This window comes from Accipiter gentilis, chromosome 3 (genome assembly GCF_929443795.1).
Source record: "Accipiter gentilis chromosome 3, bAccGen1.1, whole genome shotgun sequence".
NCBI lineage: Eukaryota > Metazoa > Chordata > Aves > Accipitriformes > Accipitridae > Astur > Astur gentilis.
Genome location: NC_064882.1, coordinates 19,575,708 through 19,600,865, shown reverse-complemented (window position 1 = coordinate 19,600,865; position 25,158 = coordinate 19,575,708). Strand labels below are relative to the sequence as shown.

Sequence of the window (25,158 nt, the reverse complement as noted above, 5' to 3'; positions counted from 1 at the left end):
ATAACTCCAGAAGAACACACACGTCATTTAAACACCAGAACAAAGCTGACTTTGTAGTTATTTCCAAGGAGGGAATCTCCCACTCTAAAGTAAACCACACTGCTGAAAGGCCAAAGAGTAAAGATACGTGGAAGTGCAAGGGGGGTATGATAGTTATTCATAGTACTCATTACAGTATTAATCCCAAAAGATACTTGAGGTCTGTCAGGAATTTTACACAGAACACTGTTTCATCAGACTGCATTTGGACAGATGATACTCTACAAACAAAATACTTGCAATAAGGAGCCATGAAATTATTAAAGGGAATTGAAATCACAAGCTTAGCTAGAGGTAAATGTATAAAAGAGTTCGGAACCTCATCACAATTCTCACACAAGTATTTGAAGCTTTTGGCAAACTTACAGTTATCTGAGAGCAGCAATGCAATGATAAAAGCTAGTGAACTTTTTCCTCCTTAAAAACATAAGTTGTAATGAAAAATCTCTCTATATTCTATATAGAGAGTAATGACTTCTAAGAATCTTTTGGATTCCAGCCAGTACATCTTATATGTCAGAAGCTTAACGGTCTCCTTGCCAATATATGCCCATGCACCCATATGAAATAGCAATGGTGGAATAGGCAAACTGATGAAAACCGGGTTCTTGCTATCAAATTTAGTGAAAATTCACCACGTGTTTCTCTTGTAAGTCACTAACTTTGCCACATCAACTGCAAATTTAATTTTAAATTTCTGCTACACAAGAAAACCTGAATGGCACTAGTGATTATTTTGACTAGTGAAAAAAAAAATGTGTTTTTTACTAAGGACCACATTGCCAAAATTTTGGGGAAGCTTTTTTTACTTTATTCCTTTAATTTTGAGAAAAGATGTAGGTGTAGGTGAGATAAAGAAACAGAAGCTACCGCTGGAAGAGAAAACACTCTCAAGCATGAACTCGTGCACCAACAAAATTAATAGCTACCATATAAGTCTACTCATGCTTGCATTTGCATGAAAAAAACCACAGCTGAGTGGCTAAACTCCTGGCCTGGGATTTAGGAGACCACTGTTCATGTTCTTCTATGCCAATCTGAAAAACCATTTTCCCTTCTGAAGAAGGTCATGTTTTAAACATGTTTTGAATTTTTTTTTTTTTTTTTTTTTTTTTGAGGATGAGAATACCCGTAAAGATCTACCATGGGTCTGTTGCTGCTATTACCCCTTATATAACTGGGTCTATTCCAACTTGTATGAGTAAACATAAATTGAGCTGGAAGACAAAGTGATTTATTAGGTCACTGCTTGAGATACTGAGGATCAGGGAGATGCAAGCCTATGGTCTAACTTGGGATGCAGTTACTGAATACCGTAGCTTCGGTAGAAAAAATGTCTTTAGTATAAGCAGCACAAGGCAGGGAGAGAGAGGCAGGGAATTTCTTGTTTTTGTGCCACATGTGACATATCCTGTCCAGCTCTCCCCACAGTGGTTCTCATATTACTCTTTTCTACCAAACAAAGCTGGGCCAGCCTAGTTCTCTGTAGATTCTAGGAGTGGCAGAACACTAAATACCAAGTAAGAAATGCTGGGTAGAGACAAAGAGATTTATTTCATGTATAAATTAACGTAGTTAAACAACAATAGAGAGGATTAGGATGGCCTCTAGGCTGAGCAGGGGACTGCAAATACATTACATTGCTCAGTTTCAAAGATGTGCGTGGAACGTGAAAAGACCCAAGGGCCCTCTGCCTAATAAGAGTATTTGTTATTTAGGAAACTAGTAAAAGATGCAAACAAGCAAAACATAAACGCTATGCCTTCTGAAATGCTTAACAAGTCCCCTGATACAGTGAGTCGCTTTTGCAAAGGCACTTTTCCAGTTCATTCTTCCAAGGAACCGTCTAGTGCTCGGCTTTTTTTCACCCTCCTGCACACTTGTGCAAGTGCAGGGAGGGGCTGAAGAGGAACCAAATTCCACGTTCATCTGGCACGCGTGCCTCTTCCTAGCACGCTGTGAAGTACATCCAGAATAACCTGCAGCCGGAAAATGCATGTCCCTTACAGCCACCCACCTTGCTCTTTACCCCGTTCTTTCCCTCAGGAAAGCTCTAGAGGCCCAGTGCTCTCCCTGGACCCCCCGGCACAGCCTAGAGCCGCGCAGCCAGGCTGCTCCTCAGGGGAAAGCCCCTGCAGCCCACCTCTTCTGCCCCCAGCGCCACCTCCCGCTAACACACGGGGGTACCTCCCTCTCCTCCGCCGCCGCCACCTCCCCTCCTCTCAAAGCAGACGAGGCCAGTGCCCGCCGTCCCTCGCCCCGGCTGCCCCCCTTCCTCCCCGGCAGCGCCGGGGCCCCGCTCCCGCCCCCCGCGGAGGCCGGGGCCGCCGGCAGCGGCAGCAGCGCCCTCTCGTGGCCGGAGCCCCGCAGGCGGGCCGGCGGGAAAAGCGGGGCTGGAGCCTGCGGCCCTCAGCGGCAGCCATGGGCCGCAAGAGCCGATGGGGGGCATCGCGGGGCCCCGCTGCGACTTCTGGGGCTGTGCTGAGGAAGGGATCTTGCTCTCTCAGCGCCTCGCAGCGTTGGAGCCTGCTGGGGAGGGGGGGTGCCGGGGGGGTGATGCCAAGCACAGAGAGGTGCGGCAGAAGATCAGGCCTGGTCGTGTTACTTTTCCTGTGAGGAACTGAACGGTGCCGCAGATCTCCACTGAAACTTTATTTCGTGAAATGGCAGAGGGGTGACTGGTCTGTCTGCTAGGAGAGAAGTATGAGAGACCTGGCACAGAAAAAAAGGGATATTAAATACACATATGCATAAACACCAGTGAGTGGAAGAAACAAAATCGGATACTAATATCTCTTGTCCCAGTGCGTATTCCGTTAGTTTACAGGATGTTTTTCTAGGAAGAATGTCAACCCTCGCTCACTCTCCTTCTTCCTGTCTCCCCATATCAGCAGCATTACAAAACAGGGAGTCTGCTTCATTTGAAACAAAAACATCCCGCTCAATCTCATTCACTTGAGATCTCTCCTGGTCAGTCCCCCACTTTACTGCCTAACTGCAGCCTACTTTTTTTTTCAAAAAGTACCAATAAAATTGTACTGATATTTATCTTGGAAAAACATCCTTTATTCTTTAAGATAATTACTATTTTAGTATATGGTTCTTTTTCTGTTAAGCATTGATTGACAGACAAACAGAATATTACTGCATATACTTCTAAATTCCATGAATACACACTACTGAACCTATTTGTTCACCTAATACTCCCTTCCTGACATTTTTGCTATCAACAAACTCTCCAGTGAGCCATCCTAGTGACTTAGGACCATGGCCCATGCCTTCAGAAAACATTTAAACATGAACTCACACAAGCTCAAATCCCTCCACAGGAAAAACATATTCCTTCACTTGCTTTCCAACAGAGAGGTAACAGGACACATTTAACTCAGAAGCTGGCCTTTGGTAGGTGCCACCATCATACGTTCAAGAAAAATGCTAAGAATTTAGGGCAAATATAAAGAACAACCACCTGGGAGTATAACAACAACTTCTGGCAACCTAAAATTTTGAGCCTTCACAAGTCAGAGGTTGCAACTAGACTATTGTGTTTAAAAGCCCCCAACAGACCAACCCCTCATGAAGTTCTCCAAGCATTTTCACACTTTCTGGTATTCTCATCATCCTGTGGCAATGAGTTCCATGTGTGCCTCCTTTGTTTTGTTTTAACTTACTGATAACAAACAAACAAAAAAAAGGCACCTACCAATATAATGAAAAACAGTAACTGTTCCCTGTTCTATTTCTCCAGGACACTCAAAATGGTATGGATATCTACCACAACCACTCAGTCCTCAGCCAGCTGTTTTCTAGCAGGAAAACAGTGTCTTCCTCCTACTTAGCGCCTCCTCACAGCTAAGCCACTCCAAGTCTCTACCAGTCTGGTCACCTGCTCTTTGCCCTTTCCAATTCTACCATTATCTTTCTGAACTTATACACTGATGTAATGAGATTTTCTGTTTTGTTCTTGGCAGACATCATGATAATACCTAACACCCTGTTTGCCTTCTTGACAGTCATGGAGCCAGAATGCTGTCTGCAGCAAATGGTCAGGTCTCTTTTTTTCGGTGGCAAAGCTAGCTGAGAGTCCAGCATTGCATCACATGGATTAGGGCTCTTCCCCACTCTCCAGCATTCTTTTGCACAGAATTGCACAAGATTGGCACAAAGTCATCTAAACCTTTTATCAGTCCCTCTCTCCACTATGAGACCTTTATGTGATTCCCAGCTATTTATGTCAGACAGATAATTCTGTATTAGCAGAAATGTTGTTACTTGACTATTCACTGCTTTCCCCAATCGGAAAACCCTGTAAGACTCCATCAGTAATCTTCTTCACTGTGGAGCCCAACCATTCATTCTTATTTTTCCCTTTGTCTTTTAATTAGTAATTAGTCTGTGAGAAGAGTCTGTTTAAGACTTCTCAGCAAAGACTCTTGTTAACAGCATTTTGAAAAAACCCTATATGTTGTATTAACCAGCATTTTCACTGACTCCTTCGAAGAACTTTCCAATAGACTTGTGAGGCATTGCTTCGCCTTGTAAAATGAAAATACACTTCTTCCATCTCTTCCTTATTGTCTTATGCATTTCCATTTAGCCACTAATCTATTCTTTACTAGAACTTCTGCCAAAGAACTTCCTTCTGCTTCAAGGACTTTTTAAATAATTGATGTCATATGTGCCAAATTTCATTCCTCTCCAGTTAGTAACTCAGCAATGTCTTACTTGTGTTATTTTAAAGTCTTGAGTGAATACCATATGCTCACAATGTTTATCATTTCTCGTATTAATGTGTTCTAATGTCTTTTATTGAAGCTGTGGTTCACCAGTAAAGCAAATCCAGTGCTAACGATACTAACACCAGACCAAAAACATTACAGCCACATGAATGCCAGTTCAAATGTCTTCAGACAACTCTGTCTGATTGGTTTTGCACTGGCAGTCTCTATGTTGTACGACATATCATTTGTCTTTCAACACCATGCATAAAACCAGCATAAAGTCCAAGTTATGCATGCTTACTAAATCAACAGAAATACATTCACCTGCCCACATCTGAACCAGATGAAACTTGTACTGATGGATTATCTGCTAGTGATCTGCTTGCTTCCATAATGATGGAACATCAGCCTCACACTTCATTTGGCGATTATTTTCTTTATAAGATAGGCCTAAAAAGCTCAAAGCTCCATTTTACATGGGTTCAAAACTGATTACATAAATTCATGGGTGAACGCCCGTTAGGATCCACTGAAGATTACTGGAATCTGCTACCATATAACGTTGAAGTGTATCTGTATGCTAGCCCTAGTTTATTCTTCTTTAGGCATGTGCGAATGGTCACAATTGGATCCAGACACTAAGCAAGAGAGACTGAATTTGATCTACTACCACCATTCCCATGTGGTCATTAAGTTTTACTTGTCCCAAAAAATCCTTTTTGCTCCAAAAGGCTATTCCAGTCTCACTATTCCAAAACTTAATTATATCTTATCTCCCAGTTATTCCCCATCTCCCTCCACATCAGAATACACAAGAACTTCCTGTGGACATCAGACCATGTTCTCTGTTACCTTAGAGTTCTCTACAAGAAACAAAGCTTAGTGGGAGAGGAGAGATCAAAAAGGCTGAGGGCAAGTGTAAGGAGTTAATTTGCAAAGGCCAGGCCAAGTGAGGTAGTGAGGTGCACTGTGTACTCGTCAAAATCCCCTGCTTTCTAGTCCTCCATGCCTTGGACAGCCACAGGAACACATAGTTATTCTGAGACCAAATTCTTCTGGATCCCCAAAATATATCTACATTTTTAATGTATCTACAGCCAGAATTAAGGCAACATCCACATGAATACAGATAAGCAAAACACCTGAAAGTGGAATTCAAGACTGAGAGGTTATTGATTAGTAACATACTAGCTCCTGATGTATCTGATAGGGGGAGAAAAACCTAACTTATCTCAGTTTGGGGTGGGGGTTTTTTGTTGTTTTTGTTTTTTTAAAGAAACCTGTGGTATCTCACACCTGTCTTTGAAAATCTTTTGTCCTTTTCTCTTTACACAGAAGAAGCTACCTCAAAATAGAATCCCAAGTAGTCATGCCTACTGAATATACATGCAGTCATGCTGCTGCTGGAATAAACTGCACTTACCAGAACAGAGCACACAATAGGCTACAAGTGCCTTTCTATATAATACCAAACCCCAAATATTTTAAAGTTTAGAAATCCAGACCTAAGCTTGTCCTGAGCCACTGTAGCACTGTCCCTGCGTCAACATCCTAGGAGGACAAGATAATCGCCTCCCATAGATATAATATGCATCCATATTATATCTATCTCGAAAGAGTTCATTCCAACATAAGAAAAGGGAAAAAAGTTTTACAATGTTTCAACTATATTTCCTGGAATTCCAGGTATCTCAAATACGATGATTAGGCAGATGAATACAAATACAAACACAGAATCTTACACAATATATCCATACTGTATCTACCCAGTTACTAAGACTGCAATGCAAAGACAGCACCTTCTAGAATAGGAACAGTTACACCCCACAACATATCAGAGAAGACCTATTTAACAAAATCAGGCAGTATATTGCCCTACAGTTTTGCTCAATATTAATCATCAGGCCACTAACCTTGAGATGTCCTTTGCTACAGTATTTATTGAAAATCCTGTGGCTTGGAAGTATCTGTAGTGTACCACACTATGCTTTTACGCTGTTCCTTGGCGTGGTGATAATTAACCAAGTTACCAAAAGAGGTAAATGAATAAATCAGTAATAGGATACAAGTGTGCATTTTCATACATTTGTTCTGAATTTGCAGTGCAGGGGCGGAAAATAAGAGATAAATCTGCTTAAGAAAAAATCATTCAGTAAACAGAACCTACAGAAAGCCTGTGGAGTCACTACAGTCTAGGGGACAGAAGAGAATATTGACAAATCACTGATTCACAGTAAGTTATTATTTTTGAAACCTACTTTAGCAGTGAGAAAATAAGTTATTGCTGAAATGTCCTCAGAAGGAATCTCTTCTGTGTGTCAGGTTTTAAAAAAAGTCTTATTCAAAGGTTTTCCCTACTTTTACTTCACTCCAGAAAAAACAAGAAAAGACATAACAGCTGTTTCCCAACTTTTATCTTCCTGTTTGGGGCTGGGGGGGAGCAGAAGGGACAAAATCCTGAAGGGAGAATGCTTAAAAAGGAACAGCAGAACAAAAACTTTCAGGTAACTAATATCAGGTCTTAAAAATTAACTGAGCACAGAACCCAATAGAGGAATGACACACAGGCCTGCTCCTCAAAGTAATTTATAATTCAGCAGCCTTTCAGAAGTGATCACCACTGTCAGACACCATCTCTTCATTTTCATTTTATAGAAATTTCAAAAATGCATTTAATAGAGTGTGCCACTTCTAGGTCACTGACTATCTCCTTTCATCTCTTTCAGATCTCTCTATGACCTGGAGTAAGTTCTGCTTTGTGCTCTGGTGGGATCAAGAGCAAAGGAATGATATGCAGCTCAAAAGAAACAAAATAATTTTAATATGGTACCCTAGTGTTTCAACTGTTAGCAAAACAGTATCAGGGAACCTTTCAGTACCACTGACATGATGAATCAATAAAATTACCATGGCACTAATGAAATGCACCTGCTTTCATAGTCAAACCAAAAAAAACCCCAAACTTATCACAGTTAACTGTTATTATTCTCTCTAGACATTTTGATTATAGTCCCCAGAAACGTCACTGGAATTTTATTGCTACATAGAGAAACCACCTCAAATTAGAGAAGAATTTATCCATTAACATAGAAAAAGTTGTAACTGTAATTACATCCCAAGTTCAGGAAGGTACTTGCCACATATATAATCTTAATGAAACACAGAAAATTCAATCTACAAACTGAATACGGTCTGCAATAACTCATTTTCAGCCTTGGTAAGCATGCATGATTATCGCTAGTTGAAGAATGTATTGTAAGTATTTGTCCTGGTTTCAGCTGGGATAGAGTTAACTGTCTTCCTAGTAGCTGGTACGGTGCTATGTTTTGGATTCCATATGCGAAGAATGTTGATAACACACTGATGTTTTCAGTTGTTGCTCAGTAGTGTTTAGACTAAAGTCAAGGATTTTTCAGCTTCTCATGCCCAGCCAGTGAGAAAGCTGGAGGGGCACAAGAAGTTGGCACAGGACACAGTCAGGGCACCTGACCCAAACTGGACAATGGGGGTATTCCATACCATGGGACATCATGTCTAGTATAGGAACTGGGGGGAGTGGGGGCAGGAGGATCGCCACTCAGGGACTGGCTGGGTGTCGGTCGGCGGGTGGTGAGCAATTGCCCTGCGCATCATTTGTACATTCCAATCCTTTTATTACTACTGTTGTAATTTTATTAGTGTTATCATTACCATTATTAGTTTCTCCTTTTCTGTTCTATTAAACCATTCTTATCTCAACCCACGAGTTTTAATTCTTTTCCCTATTTTCTCCCCCATCCCAATGCGGGGGGCGGGGGAGCAAGTGAGCGGCTGCGTGGTGCTTAGTTGCTGGCTGGCGTTAAACCATGACAGTATTCATACCTGAAAGAATTTACTGCATCTTCCTCAACAGGGTCAATCAAATGTTCTGATAAGAAACCAATTGCTTGCAACATGGAATGTGCATGACAAAATAAATTATCAAAAGGGACACATTCCTTAGAACTCATGGGAACACATTGGGAAGCATACCAACAGGATGTTCTGTACTTTTTGAGTCAGAATTATGGAGCCAAATAAAATGTGAACTTACTTTTTTTCCGATCCACTTTTTGTGGCACAGATGGAAGGGTAGGACCTAATACTGGCAGAGTGGTCATCCTCTCTGTGTTGTTAAAGGATGCATCTGCAGACCACAAAGTCACCTCCTTTGCAGTGGCAAACAGCTGGGTGCTGTCTTCAGATCCTTCTGCCAAAGCAGCATCATACGTAGAGTGAGGATTGAGTACTGTGGCTTGAGTTGTGAGAGCAAATGAATTTTCCTGGAAAGTATCTCTAAATGTATTTGAGTTCTTGTTTATTTGGTCAACGTCAGATAAAGGCGCAGTGGTCCAGGAAGAGGGCAGTGTGCTGAGATCCATTGTGGGCTCAATCTTGGAACTGTTTTCAACCATGTTTGGCAAAAGAACATCAGATGTTTCAATGTCACCATTAACTGTGAGGATCTCGCTTCCATTTGAATAAAAGCATGTTTTTTCTAACACCCCTGAAAGCAAGGAAGAAAGCAACAAAATTAACATCACCTGGAAGGACAAGTGTTACCAAATTATTTTGGAAGGTTAATAATAAATATAATGGCACAGATTTAAAAAGTAATATTTATTTCAAAGTTTAAACTAAAGAGAACTAAAGTCAAGAATTTCATGTTATATATTCAACAAAACAACAGTAGCACATCAAAACAAAAGCTATGACTACGCTAGGATAAATAGAAAAACATATAAACCCTTCCATGAACTAAAAATTCTTTAATCTTATTGTAGTAGGCCACTGAACTCTTACACGTTTATAACCATAGAGTGTAATTTCAGGGAGCTCCAACATGCATTCGTTCTATCATAGTGTTAACCAAGATCGGCAATACTATTTTTTTTCTCTTCTTAAATTGCATCATCTCTTGTTTTCATAGTACCACCATCTTCAGAAAGCTAATTCTGAAGCTTCAAGGGAACCGATACGTTTTTAATATATTTTATATTCACTAACTTTTAAAATGGAAAGAGGTATTGTTTTCTCTATATAGGATTACATAATTTAACTACCACTGCTAAATATAGGTTCACGAGTTCTTTGACATTCTTCTCTGGTACTGGATTTTAAATATATAGTTGTATCCAAAATTTCAGGCACTTCCTGGGGTTTCTTTGTTGTTGTTGTTCATTTATTATACCATAGACAAACACAGACTTTGCTGAGTTTTACGTGTTGAACAGTTGCAAGTAATTACAGTTCACAAATCAAAATAGCTGCATAAAACTAACAAGATGCATCCCATAAGCATCAGCAAAGTCAAACTAAATAGAAAGAGAATCTATTTTTAACCTGTGACTATTAGTGAAATATTTAATTAATCCAAGTAATAAAGAAGGCATCTCAAACCTATATAGGACATATAACTTAGTTATCTATAATAAAAACTACAAATACTAACTGAAATTTTTTAACCAAATTGTGATAAATTTATTTTATGTGTTTGTTAATCAAACTGGTGCTGTAAACCTTGCACAATGTGTTCGTTTTTGCAAGGCAGTGTTGGCCTTTGCAAGCAGGTAACTTTGTAACTACAATGTCTTGCTAAGTGAACAAGATGTATTAGCTTTCAATGCCTAATAAGGATGTATTTTAAAGTACGCATGCTCCAGATGACCAGAAACACAGAAGAAGACTACAGCCTTCATCCCACGACTCCCCCAGCAACAAGGCGCGCAATCGCAGAAGATACTAAACAAGCCCACGTGGGCCCGGACTCTGGACTCTAACCCGGCAACAAAAAAACTATAAAAAGGGGACTCTGAAGGGAGGGGGGTGCGCACCGTTGGTAGAGCAGAGACTCCCTGGCCGCCCAGCGCTGTTTTGCCTGTTTGCCGCTTGCTTCAATAAACTTTGATTGGATTATCCATGGACTGGCGTACAATTTTTCGTCGCCGCTTATAACACAAATGTACTAGTCATATTTAATGCTAGAAGAGAAGTATCATTCTGTATCACAATGTAAGAAATTTTTGGTAAATAGCAAAAGGAATTTTTGCCACTAGCCAGTCACGTAAAAGAGTTTAACAATCATAATAAACACAGTTCAGCCAGACTTGATTACAAATAATTAAAAGGAATCCCCCAAAACATAAAATCTCCCACCAGCTTTCAAATACCGTGGCAACAATTGATAATTTTAATAGCTTTTCTTGTTGTTAATCATTCCTCTCATTGTTCAAGACAATAAAGTAAAAACAAGGGAAGGAAGAATATTTGTCCTTTCAACGATGGGGACACAAACACAACAGCATTTCCTTAGCCAAAATCCAAAGAAAAGGTCGAAAACACAGGTTCCTCCAGCTGGGCTCCATGTGGAAAGAAGAGAGTTTTCTGCTTAGCCTTTCAGCTCCTTTTCTTCTCTCTCACCCTTACTGCTAGCTACAGGCCCTCAAGACAGAAAGATGGTCACACCTGAAGCACATTAGCAGGAATTCACCTCCTGTTGTTCTCTACAAACCCTCAGTACTCAAGGCAAATCACACAGTTTATTCTTTCTGCTTCCTACTATGAAGTGTAAATAGTTTTTTCCTAGTTTCATACTAATTTGAGCCTTCATTAGCAGCTTGGTACAGATGACTCTTCCAGTCCACCCAACACCCACCACCATCTCCCCTGAAATTCGTTTTCAGTTTGGTTACTGCGTTTACCAGGATGGCTATTCACATGATCCCCTCTCAGCCAGGCATCGTTCACCTGCCACCACTCCAGCCTCTCTTCCCAGCCAAACCCACCACTCCAGGCACCACACACAGCCCATACCCACTGAGCCCCTTCCCACTGCTGTTATTGCATTCCTATTCTCACCCCTTCATGCACTCTGCAGCTAGACTAAATCAGTTGACTGGTCTGAAATTCAAGGACTGGCCCGGAGGAAATCTTTATTAATCACAGCTACAAGTAACTAACAATGCCAGAAGAATCCAACTTTTAGTTACATTCTGAAGTAACTTAGGGTTGGAAAGCTTTATAGGTAAGAAGAAAAGAGAACTAGAATAGCTAAGAAGGGGCAATCTTAGTATTTCCTCTTTCACTGAGTAACTTTTATCTGTAGCAACTGGAACCAGCAAGAAAAACTTGTAAGATTCCTGAAATATAACCTGGTTCAATGAAACAGTTACCATTTGAGATTTACCATGTCCTCATTTATCTGGCTTAGGTTGTTTTGGCTCCTGTGTCACTAACTGTGAGTAAATCTTTGTGTCTGACTTCTACTGGAAGAACCCAGGGGAACTTTATATATATACATGTTAAGGTTTCTGTTTTTCCACCAGCAAATGTTCATAATTCATTGGGATCTGGAGGAATTTACTGAGTGTATTTTACAGAAGCAACTAAATATCTCCCACCTGCAAATTATTTCAGCAGCTTTTTTTTTTTTTGCTAGAGTCCTATGGTCAGGCCAAATGGGAACAATGAATGTACTCTGGTTTCACAAATAGGACCCAGTAGTAATATGATTTCCTAAAATCTAAAACTTTGTGATAGATAATGCTCAGAAATTGTGCTCACTCTTATGTAGCTTTACTTGGATGCTTCGATTCCAAATAAAGCTTTGAATCTCTATGATTCAGAAGCCTACTTTGTTTCAAGTTTCAAACTTCAGTAGTTTTTTTCTGTAGTTTGCAAAAAGTTAAAATGAGCTTTTTTCCTCCTTTGGAAGTAATTTTTTTCCGTAACTCAAGAATAGCTGAGGGGATTTTTTTCACATTCTCTCTCCTCCTCCCTAGGCTCGTCTCTTCTCCTCCACTCAACACAATAGAAAAAGCCTGCAAAATGTTGGTCCCAAAGAGCTATGAATAATGATTTGAAGTCAAAGTAACAATTATTAGCTATTTATATATCACTCAGCAGAATAGCAGGCAATACATTACAAGACAGGTAAACTCCTGAAATTTAAAAAACCCCTTTTGGTTTAATATAGTGGACCAATAAGCACTGTTAAGGAAAATACTGAAGTTACCCACTGGATTCTATCCTCTCCCCACTCAGCCTTATTTCATGCTTTTTCTGAAATTACAAGTAATAGCTATGTCTTTCACTACCCATAAGGTGAATTACTTCTTTCACTGAGATCCCCAAATGTTTGTTTGCTTCTTCAACCCATCTTTCCAACAATAATGTTTTTTGTTCTATTTTCACAGTTTCCTAGTGATAACTCCCCTTCTCTTCTTGACAGGTGCACCACACAATGAACCTCTTCTACACAAAAGCCCTTCCCAACTGTATCATCTCAGCTGACAATGAATTGTATTTAGAACTCTTTTCAATAGTTTTTTTTTGCATATGCCCTTGAGAGAGGCAGGTGTAGAACTCTGTTTGGCGTTCCCTGCTGGCTCGCTCTAGATGACAACTCTGTTGTGGTTAGTATGTGAGGGTTTTGGATCACCTTCCTGAGTCACCTTCTTCTCCCCACACATTTTCCTCCTATCCTCACTTCTTCCCAATGCATGGTAGGGAATTCAAGCACTTAATTCCAGGCTACAGAGTCCACTCTCTGAGTTAGGCTCCCATTTGCTTTGATTCTCCTACTTTTCCCCCCTAAAAATACCACTGTATATCTTCAATCTTAAATTAAGCTTACTGGAGATTTTTTATAGCATCAAAAGACCTGAAGGAACTATTTAAATTTTAAGATAGCTAAGAAAACAGTGTGATACTTTAAAACAATCAATTCTCTTTTAATATCTTCAGTAATGAGAACTGAATTACTCTATCAGTGTCTGCTAACAGCCATACAACACATACAGAACATGCATTTTATTCATGTATACATGCGCACTATATCCAGCTATTCTTCCAATGTGAGTTCATATAGAGCTGTAGACAGTAAATCATAAGCCAGATAGTTAACTGGTTGAGAAATAGCTGTAACCATTTTGGATTTGTGTCTCTAGCTACAGCTGGACATATCCAGATGACAGAAATATACAGCATGCTGGCCTTCATTGTATTTGGTACAAAAACGAGGAACTGGCACCCTGTCATTCAGTTCAAAGCAATGCTTTGCCAACAGTTTTACTGATAATTTTCCAGTTGGTGCTCACTATTGGGGAATTAATGTTTTATTGAAAGATATGAAATGGACAGTTATGAGATCTAAGAAATAGTCACACTGTTCAAGCTATTAAATTGAGATTTTGGCAGTGTATACTGTGTGATTTCTAGCAGTTCACAGCAGGAAATCTGAAAAAGACCAAGTTTGTTTAAAAAGCTAATGAAACAGAGCAAAGCAGCCTACCAAAGTATGTGTAATGGACGAGGCAGTTACATAGGGAATAAACTGCTGGTTCACTACTATAACTAGCCAGCACATATCCACTGAGATTTCTTCTGCAGGGTCTGTCCCTATGACTCTGCACTCTGAAGAAATGGGCACATCACTGATAATATGGAGGTCCCATAGCATACCAAACCACTGTGCATCAGTTGAGCTGTAGTAATAGACTTTATCCTGCTCCTCCTGTCAAGTAAAGACATTACCTTAAACGGCTTACTAGCTGCCCAAGCGGCCAAAGAGGAAGTCAGTTCTAATTTTTATTTTTTTTTCAACTTAACAGGTGACTTATGCAAATAATGGATCAGTTCCCAGATAAAATGGAACAAAAAGTAGAATTTGTGGACGGCATCTTTTAAAGAAGCTGCACAACAAAGCCAGGCTCCTAAGGTCCTGTGCAGAAAGGAGAGATTTTCACTTTCATCAACTCCTGGCCTTCAGACAACAAAGTCTCAGCAAAAATATCAGGATCATATTAAAAGGCTGGAGGGGAAGAGAGTAGCTACCTTTCATATTAACAGATGTTGTTGCCTGAAAGTTCCCAGTTACAATCATAACTCTGTGGTCTAAGAAAAAATCTTACCTGATATCTTTTATCCCTGTCTCTTGAGCATGATGTGTCATGTAACTAGAAAATTTTATTTATAAAGCTTTTCTTAACCTAAGAAATGAAGTGTAACATACACATAATGGTGTTATTGCAATTCAGAAACAGTCCTGAACTCTATGCCTGTGTTAAGTACTTTACACTGGCTACTGAATAAAGCTCCATGGGCTCCTTGGGCATCAGTTATGCCACACCAGAATCCGTGCTTCAGTCACTGTGACCTTCTGTCCATCTGTGCTGGAAGGACTGACAGACTTTCATTATTATTCTCTAGATCACAAAAACAATTCCCCACTGACCTCAGTGATGTCTCACAGCAGGCATTCTGACCTGGAGCTGTATTCACAGCCTCTTTTTTTTTTTTTCCCCAACATTCCAGGTGTAAAAAGAAGGCTTGCTAGACTAAATTAGTTCTTACAGATGGGTGAAATACAGGCTGCTCTGGGATACACTACTTTGGACATTCCCCATAGTATAGCTGGGTTGGCAAGATCAAATTAAAGAACCAGCAGATCATTTAGCTCATGATTACCATCTTCCACCAGAAAAACTCCCAGCACCAAATGGTTTATTTATATGCTAGTGTTAAACTCCTAAATTTAGACACCTGTCTTACAACAAATATTGCCATTGATTGACAATGGAATTGTTGATATTTCATGTTGCTTTCACAATTGTAACTTTCGGATCTTCATGCTGCTAGTCACTTTAGAATTTGAGGACGTCACATGCCTCAAGGCTCGACATCACTTGGAGAACTAACAGCATCTCCAAATGATTCAGGGATCAAGATCCTTTACCCTAGAGTATAACTATAACTCCCTGCAACTTTAACTTCCTCTGTGTGGCAAAAAGTTCCTTGTGGGCCAGTACAGTTGGGTTCTCAAATTGACACAGAAGTCTTGACACATGCATGTTACCTTATGAATGTGGAAGATCCAACTGCCACAAAGCTAAGCCTAGTAGTTTTACTATAATGTACTTTTCCTGACGTTTATTCTGTGAAGGAGATGCAGCTCCTTCTGTGTTCTCAGCAGGGGAAGGGAAAAGAGAATACAGGTCTCACAGATGATATACTAGTAATGATCATTGTTCAACCAGTGACATGCAAGAACATTGACATTATCTCTCAGGTGGACAGCATCTTGCTATAGACTTCCCAAACAACAGAATGATTTGAGAACTGCCCATGCTAGTTCATACTTATACAAAGAATAAAAATGCAGCTATTAGAGTGAGCTTTGTTTTTAAGGAGAGTAAGATGAAAATGCTAAATACAACCCATCACACATAACACTTGTAATAATTCTCACCAAGAACCAAAATTAATCTCAAAATACATGTCAGAGCCAAAATATAAACACTACATGCAGATAATGTAAGGATGGTGAAAGAACCAAACCTCAATCATTTGCATATCCATAGTCAACAGTGCATCTTAGAGACTTTGATTGTAATCCTCATTCCCACCAGTATTGATGGACTAACAGATTTTTAAAATATTATTTTGCAAAATGCATGAATGCCTAACATTGTGCATAGATAAGAGTATGCTGCTTGCCTGAAAAGCAGGCTTCTTTGATGTGGTCCTGCAGTGTGATCATATGCCCAAAAATTACATCTGAACTGTAGAAGTCTGACATGCATGAAACCATTCTTTATGTGTGTCACAAGACTTGTCCTGAATTCTACAGAAAACAATAGACAAAGCATTAGTTGTGGATGCCTGTTAACAGGAGGTGGTAGAAGATCACGTATGAGTTGAGGATACTGATGTGAAGGAATGGGAGGAAGGGGACATCTACCACAGAATGCACTTGTCACTATAAAATAAATATAATTGATCTTCCTTTACGGAACTGTAAGTATAAAGCATTTTGTTTTCCCAGAGAAATAACTGCAATGGTAAGCAGTTAAGGTACAATCAAAAAAATTTTTAATTTGGTATAATGCTTACCAGCTGTGAAGGACTTTTAAACTATGTTTCAAGTGTAAGGAAAAAAATGAAAATGCCAGAGGTTTTTCAATTCTTACAAGCATACTAATTTTCACCTTTGTAACATTTGCATACTACTCATTATTTAAGGTATCTTTTTCAGTGTAAGCAAAATGGGACATAGACTACGGGTTCTAACACAAGTTGAAGGTGATCTTATGTCTCTTCATTTTAAAGGAATATTTAGCTATTCAAACCATGGATTCAGTTATTGTTTGTTTTTTCTGGAAAGTAATGAAAATTGACTATACTATACTATTATCCCCAGAAAAAAAATGGACCAGTCTTATTAGAAGGCTCTTGATGTCTATAGGGGTCAGATGAAATTTTAAGATACCAGTAATTTTAGTCATGTATAATCTAGCCTTTTCTCCCCCCTTCAAATTTATATTGCTGAGTTAGGTCTTCATGGTCAAGGTCTTGCATGTTAGGTCTTCAACAGTCCAAAGCAAGCACCATTCCTAAGCCCTCCTGTCCCTGATGTAATCAACAAATTATTGTGGCCATGGACTAAAGGCTAGACTTCCTTCATAGCAACTGGTACTGCTTCTACTTCAATGAGTGAAACAACATTCATTCATTACAAAGTTCTCTTCTACAGATTGACAAGCATGCTATACTCCTGATGAGAGACAGAAGAGTATGCAGAGCCAGAGTGTAAGTACATAAGAGAAATGAAAGCTAAACAACTCAGCTTGATATTTTCTTCTATGTACCTAAAAGTCTCTTATATCTTTAGTCAAAATATGTATCTTTACTGATAATTTGCTTTGTCCTTTCTTTGTACATGGTTCTAACAAAATAACTTTTTCAAGGGCTTTGCATCTTGAATACTTTGATGGTAAATAATTTTTGAAAGGTTGATTAATGACATTCTGAATACAGGCCCCCATGACACACCTCAAGTAGGTACTGCTCTACCTGTCTCCTTCCACCCATACCAACTTTTCAGTTTCTTCAACATCAGAGCTTGCAATGATGTGCAGGCAACAAAACAGATGTAAGGAAAGCGAATAGGAAAGTTCTAAGGTGCATGCACACTTTTCCATGTGTATATGCCTCATTTAATTAAAAAATATTATAGGAGGAGGAGAGTAATTACTTACAAATTTACCACAGGAAACAAAATACTCTCTTGCAAAATGTAAAAGGCCTAATTTTCTGATGAGTTCATTACCAAAGTCAAAGCAAAGAAGTTCATAAGGTTCTAAATAATATATTGGAGCTCTCCATTTATGTTTTAAGCACCAGTGAATGATACTAGAATGAAAACCACAGAACTTAACTCCTCCATTTCGTGAAAAAAATAAGAACAGAATTCCCTATATATCAAATAATTTGTGTTAGCCAGTCAGAACTATCAACTCATTTCTTACATTGTAAGTCATCATACCAGTATTAGACTGTAACAGAATTCAGTTATTATTGATCTGAAAAGAATATGAACTACAATTCTGGATATAGTGCATTCTCAGTAAATAGAAAAGACTATATTACACACACTTTAAAGATGCCCACAGAATTTGTTCATTTAATTCCAGTAATCAGATGTATTTGTTCTAGGCTATCAATGCACATAAAATGAAAGCTGCTAACTGAGAGAGAAGAATACTAAATTATAAACATACTAACTCAAAAGATGCTGATGAGAGCTTTGCCAGTTTTAGACTCGGGTAATAACACCAAGCCTTATTCTTCACCCTACAGTAATTACACTGACTTAAGAGGACATAGTCCTGATTTTTGCTACCTAAGTAGGATCAGAACAGGTCCCATTTCCCTAGTGGATTTCATACATTTTAATGAGTGTTATGTCAATACATGCCTTAGAGGAGGAGATTGAGTAGGGCTGACGTAAGTATACCTGCTTTTTTATCTGCTTTCTCACCAAAGAATTAAAATCTAGGGCTGAGGATATGAAGGATACAAACTGAATGCTAAACATAAGGAAAGTAAATTGAATGGCATCATATTTCCTAATTGCCAGACTTATTTGATCTTAATCCACTTCAGACTGTTCTTAGTTTAAAGATACATCACAAGACTTACTTGTCAATCATAACATTCACTAGCTTTGTGGGGTTTTTTTACTTCCCCAACTTAAGCTAAATGAAAAGAACAGGCCTACAACGTCTTGTTGCAAATCCTTTACAGACTGAATTGAGAAAACAGATTTAAGTTATCTTGATTTTGACAGTGCTGAAGGTGCTATTGAGAAGTGTTTAGTTTCTTCCTGTGCTTGCTAACTATTTGATTCTACAATGTGGATTGAAGTTGGGGGTTTGAAATAGGAAAATAGATTTATAACTGTATACCTCACACATTACCCCACTTGTTACAGATGTGCTTGTCAAGTCCTTAAGGAAGCTCAACTAGAAATTATTCTCGTTAACAAAAAAAGAAGTAAAAATCCCAGAAACCCTCAGCACTGAAAGCAGATCATTTTTTTAACCTTTTATTTTCCTGAAAAAGTAATGCTTTAACCTAGCATTACTGTCTTTCTCATGTTGTAGTTGAATCAATTTAATGATATGTCAGCTTCTCTAAAGGTAACAAATGGAAGGCTTTTAAAAAAAAACTTTGTAATAAATTACTACCTTTTAATTCTGTAACAGACAGTTAGTTAACAGACTAAGCCATTATGAAGTCTAATATACTTGAAACAAGTTTCCACAAAACATACTTGGGGTTCTGCATTGATACATATTTCATATTTTTCCTTAGTTAAACCGTAATATTTTGTAGGCTATTCAGAAAGATTTGTGGCTATTTATAAGCTAATTTTCACCTGAAAATAAAAATCAGACTTGCACACCAATGTGTGACATAAAGGGATAAATATTCCATTCCACTGACAGTGGTCTAAAGTTCTAACATAAATATCTATTTGTACTTGTAAAATGACTGCTGAACACCATCTACATACTACACGCTCAAGGTAGCGTGCTCCCCAAAAATCTACTTTGAGTAATTCAGAAAAGGTTTCCTCTTCGGTACCTTAAATAGGTTTTAAATATATAAACCTAAACAGCATATTTATTTCTCTGCAACAAACATTATTAAGTCACTAGGTAGATTAGTTTGTAAGGTAGATGTGCTCAGATATATCTTTATTGTCCACAGTTACATTTGCACTTGAGAATGCAGTCTCAGTTTTAGTCTCCTTAATTAAAAATGTGTCAACTTACTCTGTTAGCACTCACCTACAAAGGTTAGCAGGATCACCAACAAAAGGATAAGGGCACAGATGCATGGAATCAGTATTAGGAGCAAAAGTCGAAGGAACTTGGCAGAAGCCAGTTTCTGAGAGCATCCATCCCCCATATTATCCTCATCTGTTCCTAAGACCTGAAAAACAAAAAAGCCAGTTTTATCATTCTGGTGTCAATTAGTAACACCTATGTTTTCAATAGCAGTCCTCCCCACTACACAGAACAGCTATGTGATTTCAATATATGCTATAAATGGCTTTTAGATTCTTAATGAAAAGTTGTAGGTAAACTTTCTTTTTGGTGGACAGCCTAGTGTAATCCATATAACAGTGTTTAGTTCAGCCAATATCCACAGACTTACAGCTTCATTGAAATTTCTAAACATTTCTGATGAACTAGAAGTTGGATAGGCATTTCATTTGAAAAAATGTAAAATACATAATAAATTTAAGCAGTTAGGCTAAATACCACTTATTTTATAATTAAAAATAATCCATTACTAATTCTTCAAGAGCTCCATGTTCTTAAGTTTCTTTTATTAAGGAATCAAGCAACTATTATAATCTTTGTTTTATGTGACAACAGAAGTGATAACGACTGTTCCACTTATTATGCACAATAATGCTGTCTCATTTTCTAAGTACTTTGCAAAATTATAACTTATCACAGTATTCTGTAGAGTTTGCAACTAATATTTTCTGTTCTATAAATGGAATATAGAAGAATAGAGAAAAATTATTTTCTGAATTCAACGGAGCTGCACAAAGTACAAAAATTCAAACCTTTGCAAAAGCCTAAACATGTATTTAATATATATACTTTTAAACATAACTCCATTAAGACTATGATCTCATATACTGGAAAAATGTCATACTTTTTAAACAGAAACAAAAACAAAATTCCATATGAATTTTTAATAGCAAGACTGAAACTGTTGTTATGAAGATAATAAATCTTTATTCAAAATTGACTAAAAAAAATTACAATTTTCCCTATGATAAGGTGAAATTGGATGACAGGATTATTACTTCCAGACAATGTCTTCCCAAAGGATAAATAATAGATTATCCTCTTTGTCAGGAAGATCAATCATGTTGAAGTTGTTCGTGACAGGACTCGAGTGTAAACGCATCCATTACCCTGACAGCCTCCCCCCAAAGAACCTCAAGAGACTGAGGTCTACAACATATATATTATTAGTCGTGTAAATGCCAGTCTCTGTTGGTTATCCCTTTGGCTGGCTCTGCTGTAAGTGCCTTCCTGTGAAGAACAGGTTACCAGACTGACTGGCATAAATGGAAGTTGAACTATTTCTTAGGGAATTGCTGCACAGAGACTAGATTTGTTTCCCCCCAACCTCACTGCCCATTTACTGCTTGACTGAGAAGACTGTGGCGTAAGTGGGATTTACAGCATAATTTTCCATCATTCCACAATGTCTCTTGCTCCAGCATGGCACAAAGACTATTTGTAAGGAAAGTTTCCCTGCTGATAATATTAGAATATCATCTATTTCTGATACTCCTGGTTACTAGACACCGCAGAAACTGTACAGACAACAGAAATGTGCCATTGTATGTACCTCTTCTGATACTGCTAAGCATCACACATTATCTGACGTCCTTGAGACCCATCCAGTGCAGTGTCCCGTATGACTTTTTTTGCTACTTCCACTGTTCAAAGACCAGGTAACATTGAAAATGCATATGGTACCAGTATGGTGTGAGGTACTAGCAGTATCTCACTTGATAACCTTCTTCCTATTCCAGTGATTCAGTCTCAGCACCGTCCTACTACTGGGCTTATCTAGCAAGCAGGATATAAGTTGATGGCCAACTTAAAGATGGTGGAGTTATCTGAACATCTGAAACAGCCAGCTCAGGGTGAGAATAATAAGGGTGGTAGCTCTGTCTATTGAAAAGGTACAGCCTGGGTGAGTTGACAAGGTCCATAATCTGATCATCACCATTTCTCACAAGAGAAATATCAAGAATGTTGGAGAAAGTTAATTTGTTGTCAGAAGTGTGGGGGTTTTTAAACAACAGATTATTCAGAAGTTGCAAATGCTGCAATCCAAGATTTCAGGATATCTCAGCTAAATTACTGCCCTTACCCGCAAGTAACACCTCAAATAGCCAGGCACAGATAAGGATTTAGGTGACTTTTAGGAACCTATATCCAAGTGACATTTAGACGATCCCTGCTTGACTATGTAACTTCCTACAGTCCACACTTGCCTACGTTTTCGTATTAAAGTCTTCAAAGTCTGCCTCTAAGTTTTGCTTCTGGTCATGCTGGAATATAGCAGTTTAGCAGTTACTCATGGCAGGCTTCCCTGAATTCCATAACCTTAGTTTGCGCAGCCTGTATTAGGCCCCCTTGGGACACCTGCGAGCAGGTTACAGAGGAATAACACAGCTTTGTTAAGATGACAGATCTCCCAAAACACAGCTGCCATAACTACTTTTGAAAGCACAGCAAAAAAAAAAAAAAAAAAAAAAAAAAAAAGAGAGAGAGAAAAATGGCATAAAATTGCCCTTTCTAACTGTGCAGTGGTGTAAGCCCAGCACCACGAAGCCGCTCCTTCCTCCCCCCCCTCCCCCCCGCCCCGGTGTGACAAGGAGAAAATACTAAGAAAGGCTCATGGGTCAAGACAAGGACAGGGAGGGATCACTCACCACTTACGGTCACGGGCAAAAGACAGGCTCAACTTCGGGCAGAAACAAAATCAATTTAATTTACTACAAATCAAATCAAAGCAAGGATAATGGGAAGTAAAACCAAATCTTAAAGACCTTCCCCCACCCCTCTCTTCTTCCCGAGCTTAACTTTACTCCCCATTTTCTCTACCTTCTCGCCCCAAGCAGCGCAGGGGGACAGGGAATGGGGGTTGGGATCAGCTCAACACAGGTTGTCTCTGCCGCTCCTTCCTCCTCTGGGGCAGGACTCCTCACACTCTTCCCCTGCTCCAGCGTGGGGTCCCTCCCACGGGAGACAGTCCTTCACAAACTGCTCTAGCGTGGGTCCTTTCCACCAGCCGGTCTTCAGTCACAGCCTGCTCCAGCGTGGGCTTTCCCATGGAGTCACGGCCATCTTGGGGGGCCTCCGCTCCCCCGCTCCCCTCCACGGGCTGGGGGGGACAGCCTGCCGCCTCACCACAGGCTGCAGGGGCATCCCCTCCTCCGGCGCACCTCCTCCCCTCCTTCCTCACTGACCTCGGTGTCTGCAGAGGGGTTCCTCTCACATCCCACTCCCCCCACTCACTGCCGGTTCCCCTTCTTAAATCTGTTCTCCCAGAGGCGCTACCACCATCGCTGATGGGCTCGGCCTGGGCCAGAGGCGGGCCCAACTTGGAGCCGGGGAAGCTTCCAGCAGCTTCTCACAGGAGCCACCTCTGCAGCCCCTCCCCTGCTACCAAAACCCTGCCACACAAACCCAAAACAAGTGGTTACAGTGCTTCCGCAGAAAATGGGGCTGTTGAGTTCAATTCCCTCTACAGCCTGAAGCAGCTAAAAATTAGATCTACAACTTGGTAGAGTATCACAACCACCTGAACATAGACTCCTCCTGAATCAGAGCACACTATCCCTTGAAGTCACAATATTTTGTAAAAAAAGAACACAGTTCTGCTGGGCCAGATAATAGGGAGCAGGACCATCACTACACAGCCCAGTGATTAGGGCACTCAAGAGCTGACTTTTAGTTTCTTCAAGAAAAACAAATGTAAGATCCAGCTCGTTTTCCTAAAGGAATGACTCCCAATCAAGATACACTTCTCGCAAATCCCTGGCAAAAGTGCCCAACTCTACCCAGTAAGGTAAGGTAATGCTTGACCCATGACTCCAAAGAGTTGTCTCAGGAGTAAAAAACTTATGTTATCAATAAACAACAAAATTGTTTTCTCAAAGAATTGAGAAACCACACAGAAGTAGTATTCACCATCAATTTTTTTTTGACTACTCTTGTCAGGAAGAGGTGATATTGAGTATTTTGGAGGTACATGAGGTCTTAATCATCCCAAGCATAAGCGTGTAACTGAGAGCAGTTACCACCACTGTTGTACAGATGCCTCAGAGTTAACCTAGGTGAAACATTAAATGCGTGCCAATGAAAATAGTGAGCTTCTTATGTTCCTCTGTTTCCGTGAGAAATTTTTTCTAAAGCCTACTGGAATTGTGGGTACTAGCTACTTTAGGCAAATGTTCATGCTAAAGGAGAACCTCAAACATTTTCTTTCTTTTCAACTCCTGAAGGCAACAATAAACCTCAGTCTTTGCACTGACAGCTACCACAGAATTTAAAACGGACTGTTGTATCCAAATTTACCTTCAGTGGCTGCTCCAGAAAAGAATGTTGGATTGTGAAAGACATGTTTTTCTAACACCATGACTTGCTAGTTTTGTGTAATAGCAAGGTAAATATTTGTAGGAAACTAAACAGCATGTTGTATTTTTTCCTTCTACAGGAAAAGACCTCATGAAAAACACTAAACCTATTTAAAATCATCATCGGTGACTCAGCAAGCAAAAAACTTAATTTTGCCAGTTTTCCAATTTTGCCAGTTTTCCATCACTTGAACATTTACATGAGCTCTTACCATCCATTTCTGTGGTGAATATGAAATAGAACTAGAGATAGTGCTAATGGTTCCTATATCATCAATGAAAATTTAATAAAGTGTCCTGTAGATAAGCATAAATGCATTATACCTACTCATTATATATTCCCTGGTACTGTTTCTTGTCCCCTTGCCACCAAATATTGCAATACACAAAGAATACGTGCACCAGTTTTAAGTGCACTACTATGCCAACGGTATCAGCATAAACTTCAGACATGCTCTGTCCTCTCAATTCTAATAAATAATGGAATAGAGGCATAAATAATGGAATCTTCAGAGAAATATGGGCCTGTAGAAGGAAACAGGGGTGCTACTTGCTTATTCACTTGGCTCACTCCAAGCTTCCAGGTTAGTTGCCAAGATAAGAAACCAGTCGCCCTGAAGTCTCTGTGTAGTCAATAGTTTCTCTGAATCATTCTCTAAGTCTGTGAGACTGAGGTACCTTTCCAAGGTACACTGAGGTACCATTTATTCCCTTTCCAAGGGAAGGACAAGACTTAGAAGCAGAATCCTTCAGGGCACACTGAAAGAAACCAGCCCTAAATGCTGGAGATTTTGGCATAAAATAGATTTAGCACAGCACTGGACCAAACTGTATTCTCAATACTTGAACGCT

The 25,158-nt window shown here is 39.5% G+C and overlaps 1 protein-coding gene across 1 annotated transcript in view; it reads right to left on the bottom strand.

The window, feature by feature from the left end:
* Positions 1 to 25,158, bottom strand: part of CORIN (corin, serine peptidase) — a 168,674-nt gene that overhangs the window by 131,068 nt on the left and 12,448 nt on the right. The window contains exons 2-3 of the mRNA XM_049793730.1: positions 19,913 to 20,057; positions 8,833 to 9,285 (exon numbers count right to left, since the gene is read on the bottom strand). Coding sequence (XP_049649687.1) covers positions 8,833 to 9,285; positions 19,913 to 20,057 — 598 coding nt within the window. The remainder of the gene's footprint in view (positions 1 to 8,832; positions 9,286 to 19,912; positions 20,058 to 25,158) is intronic.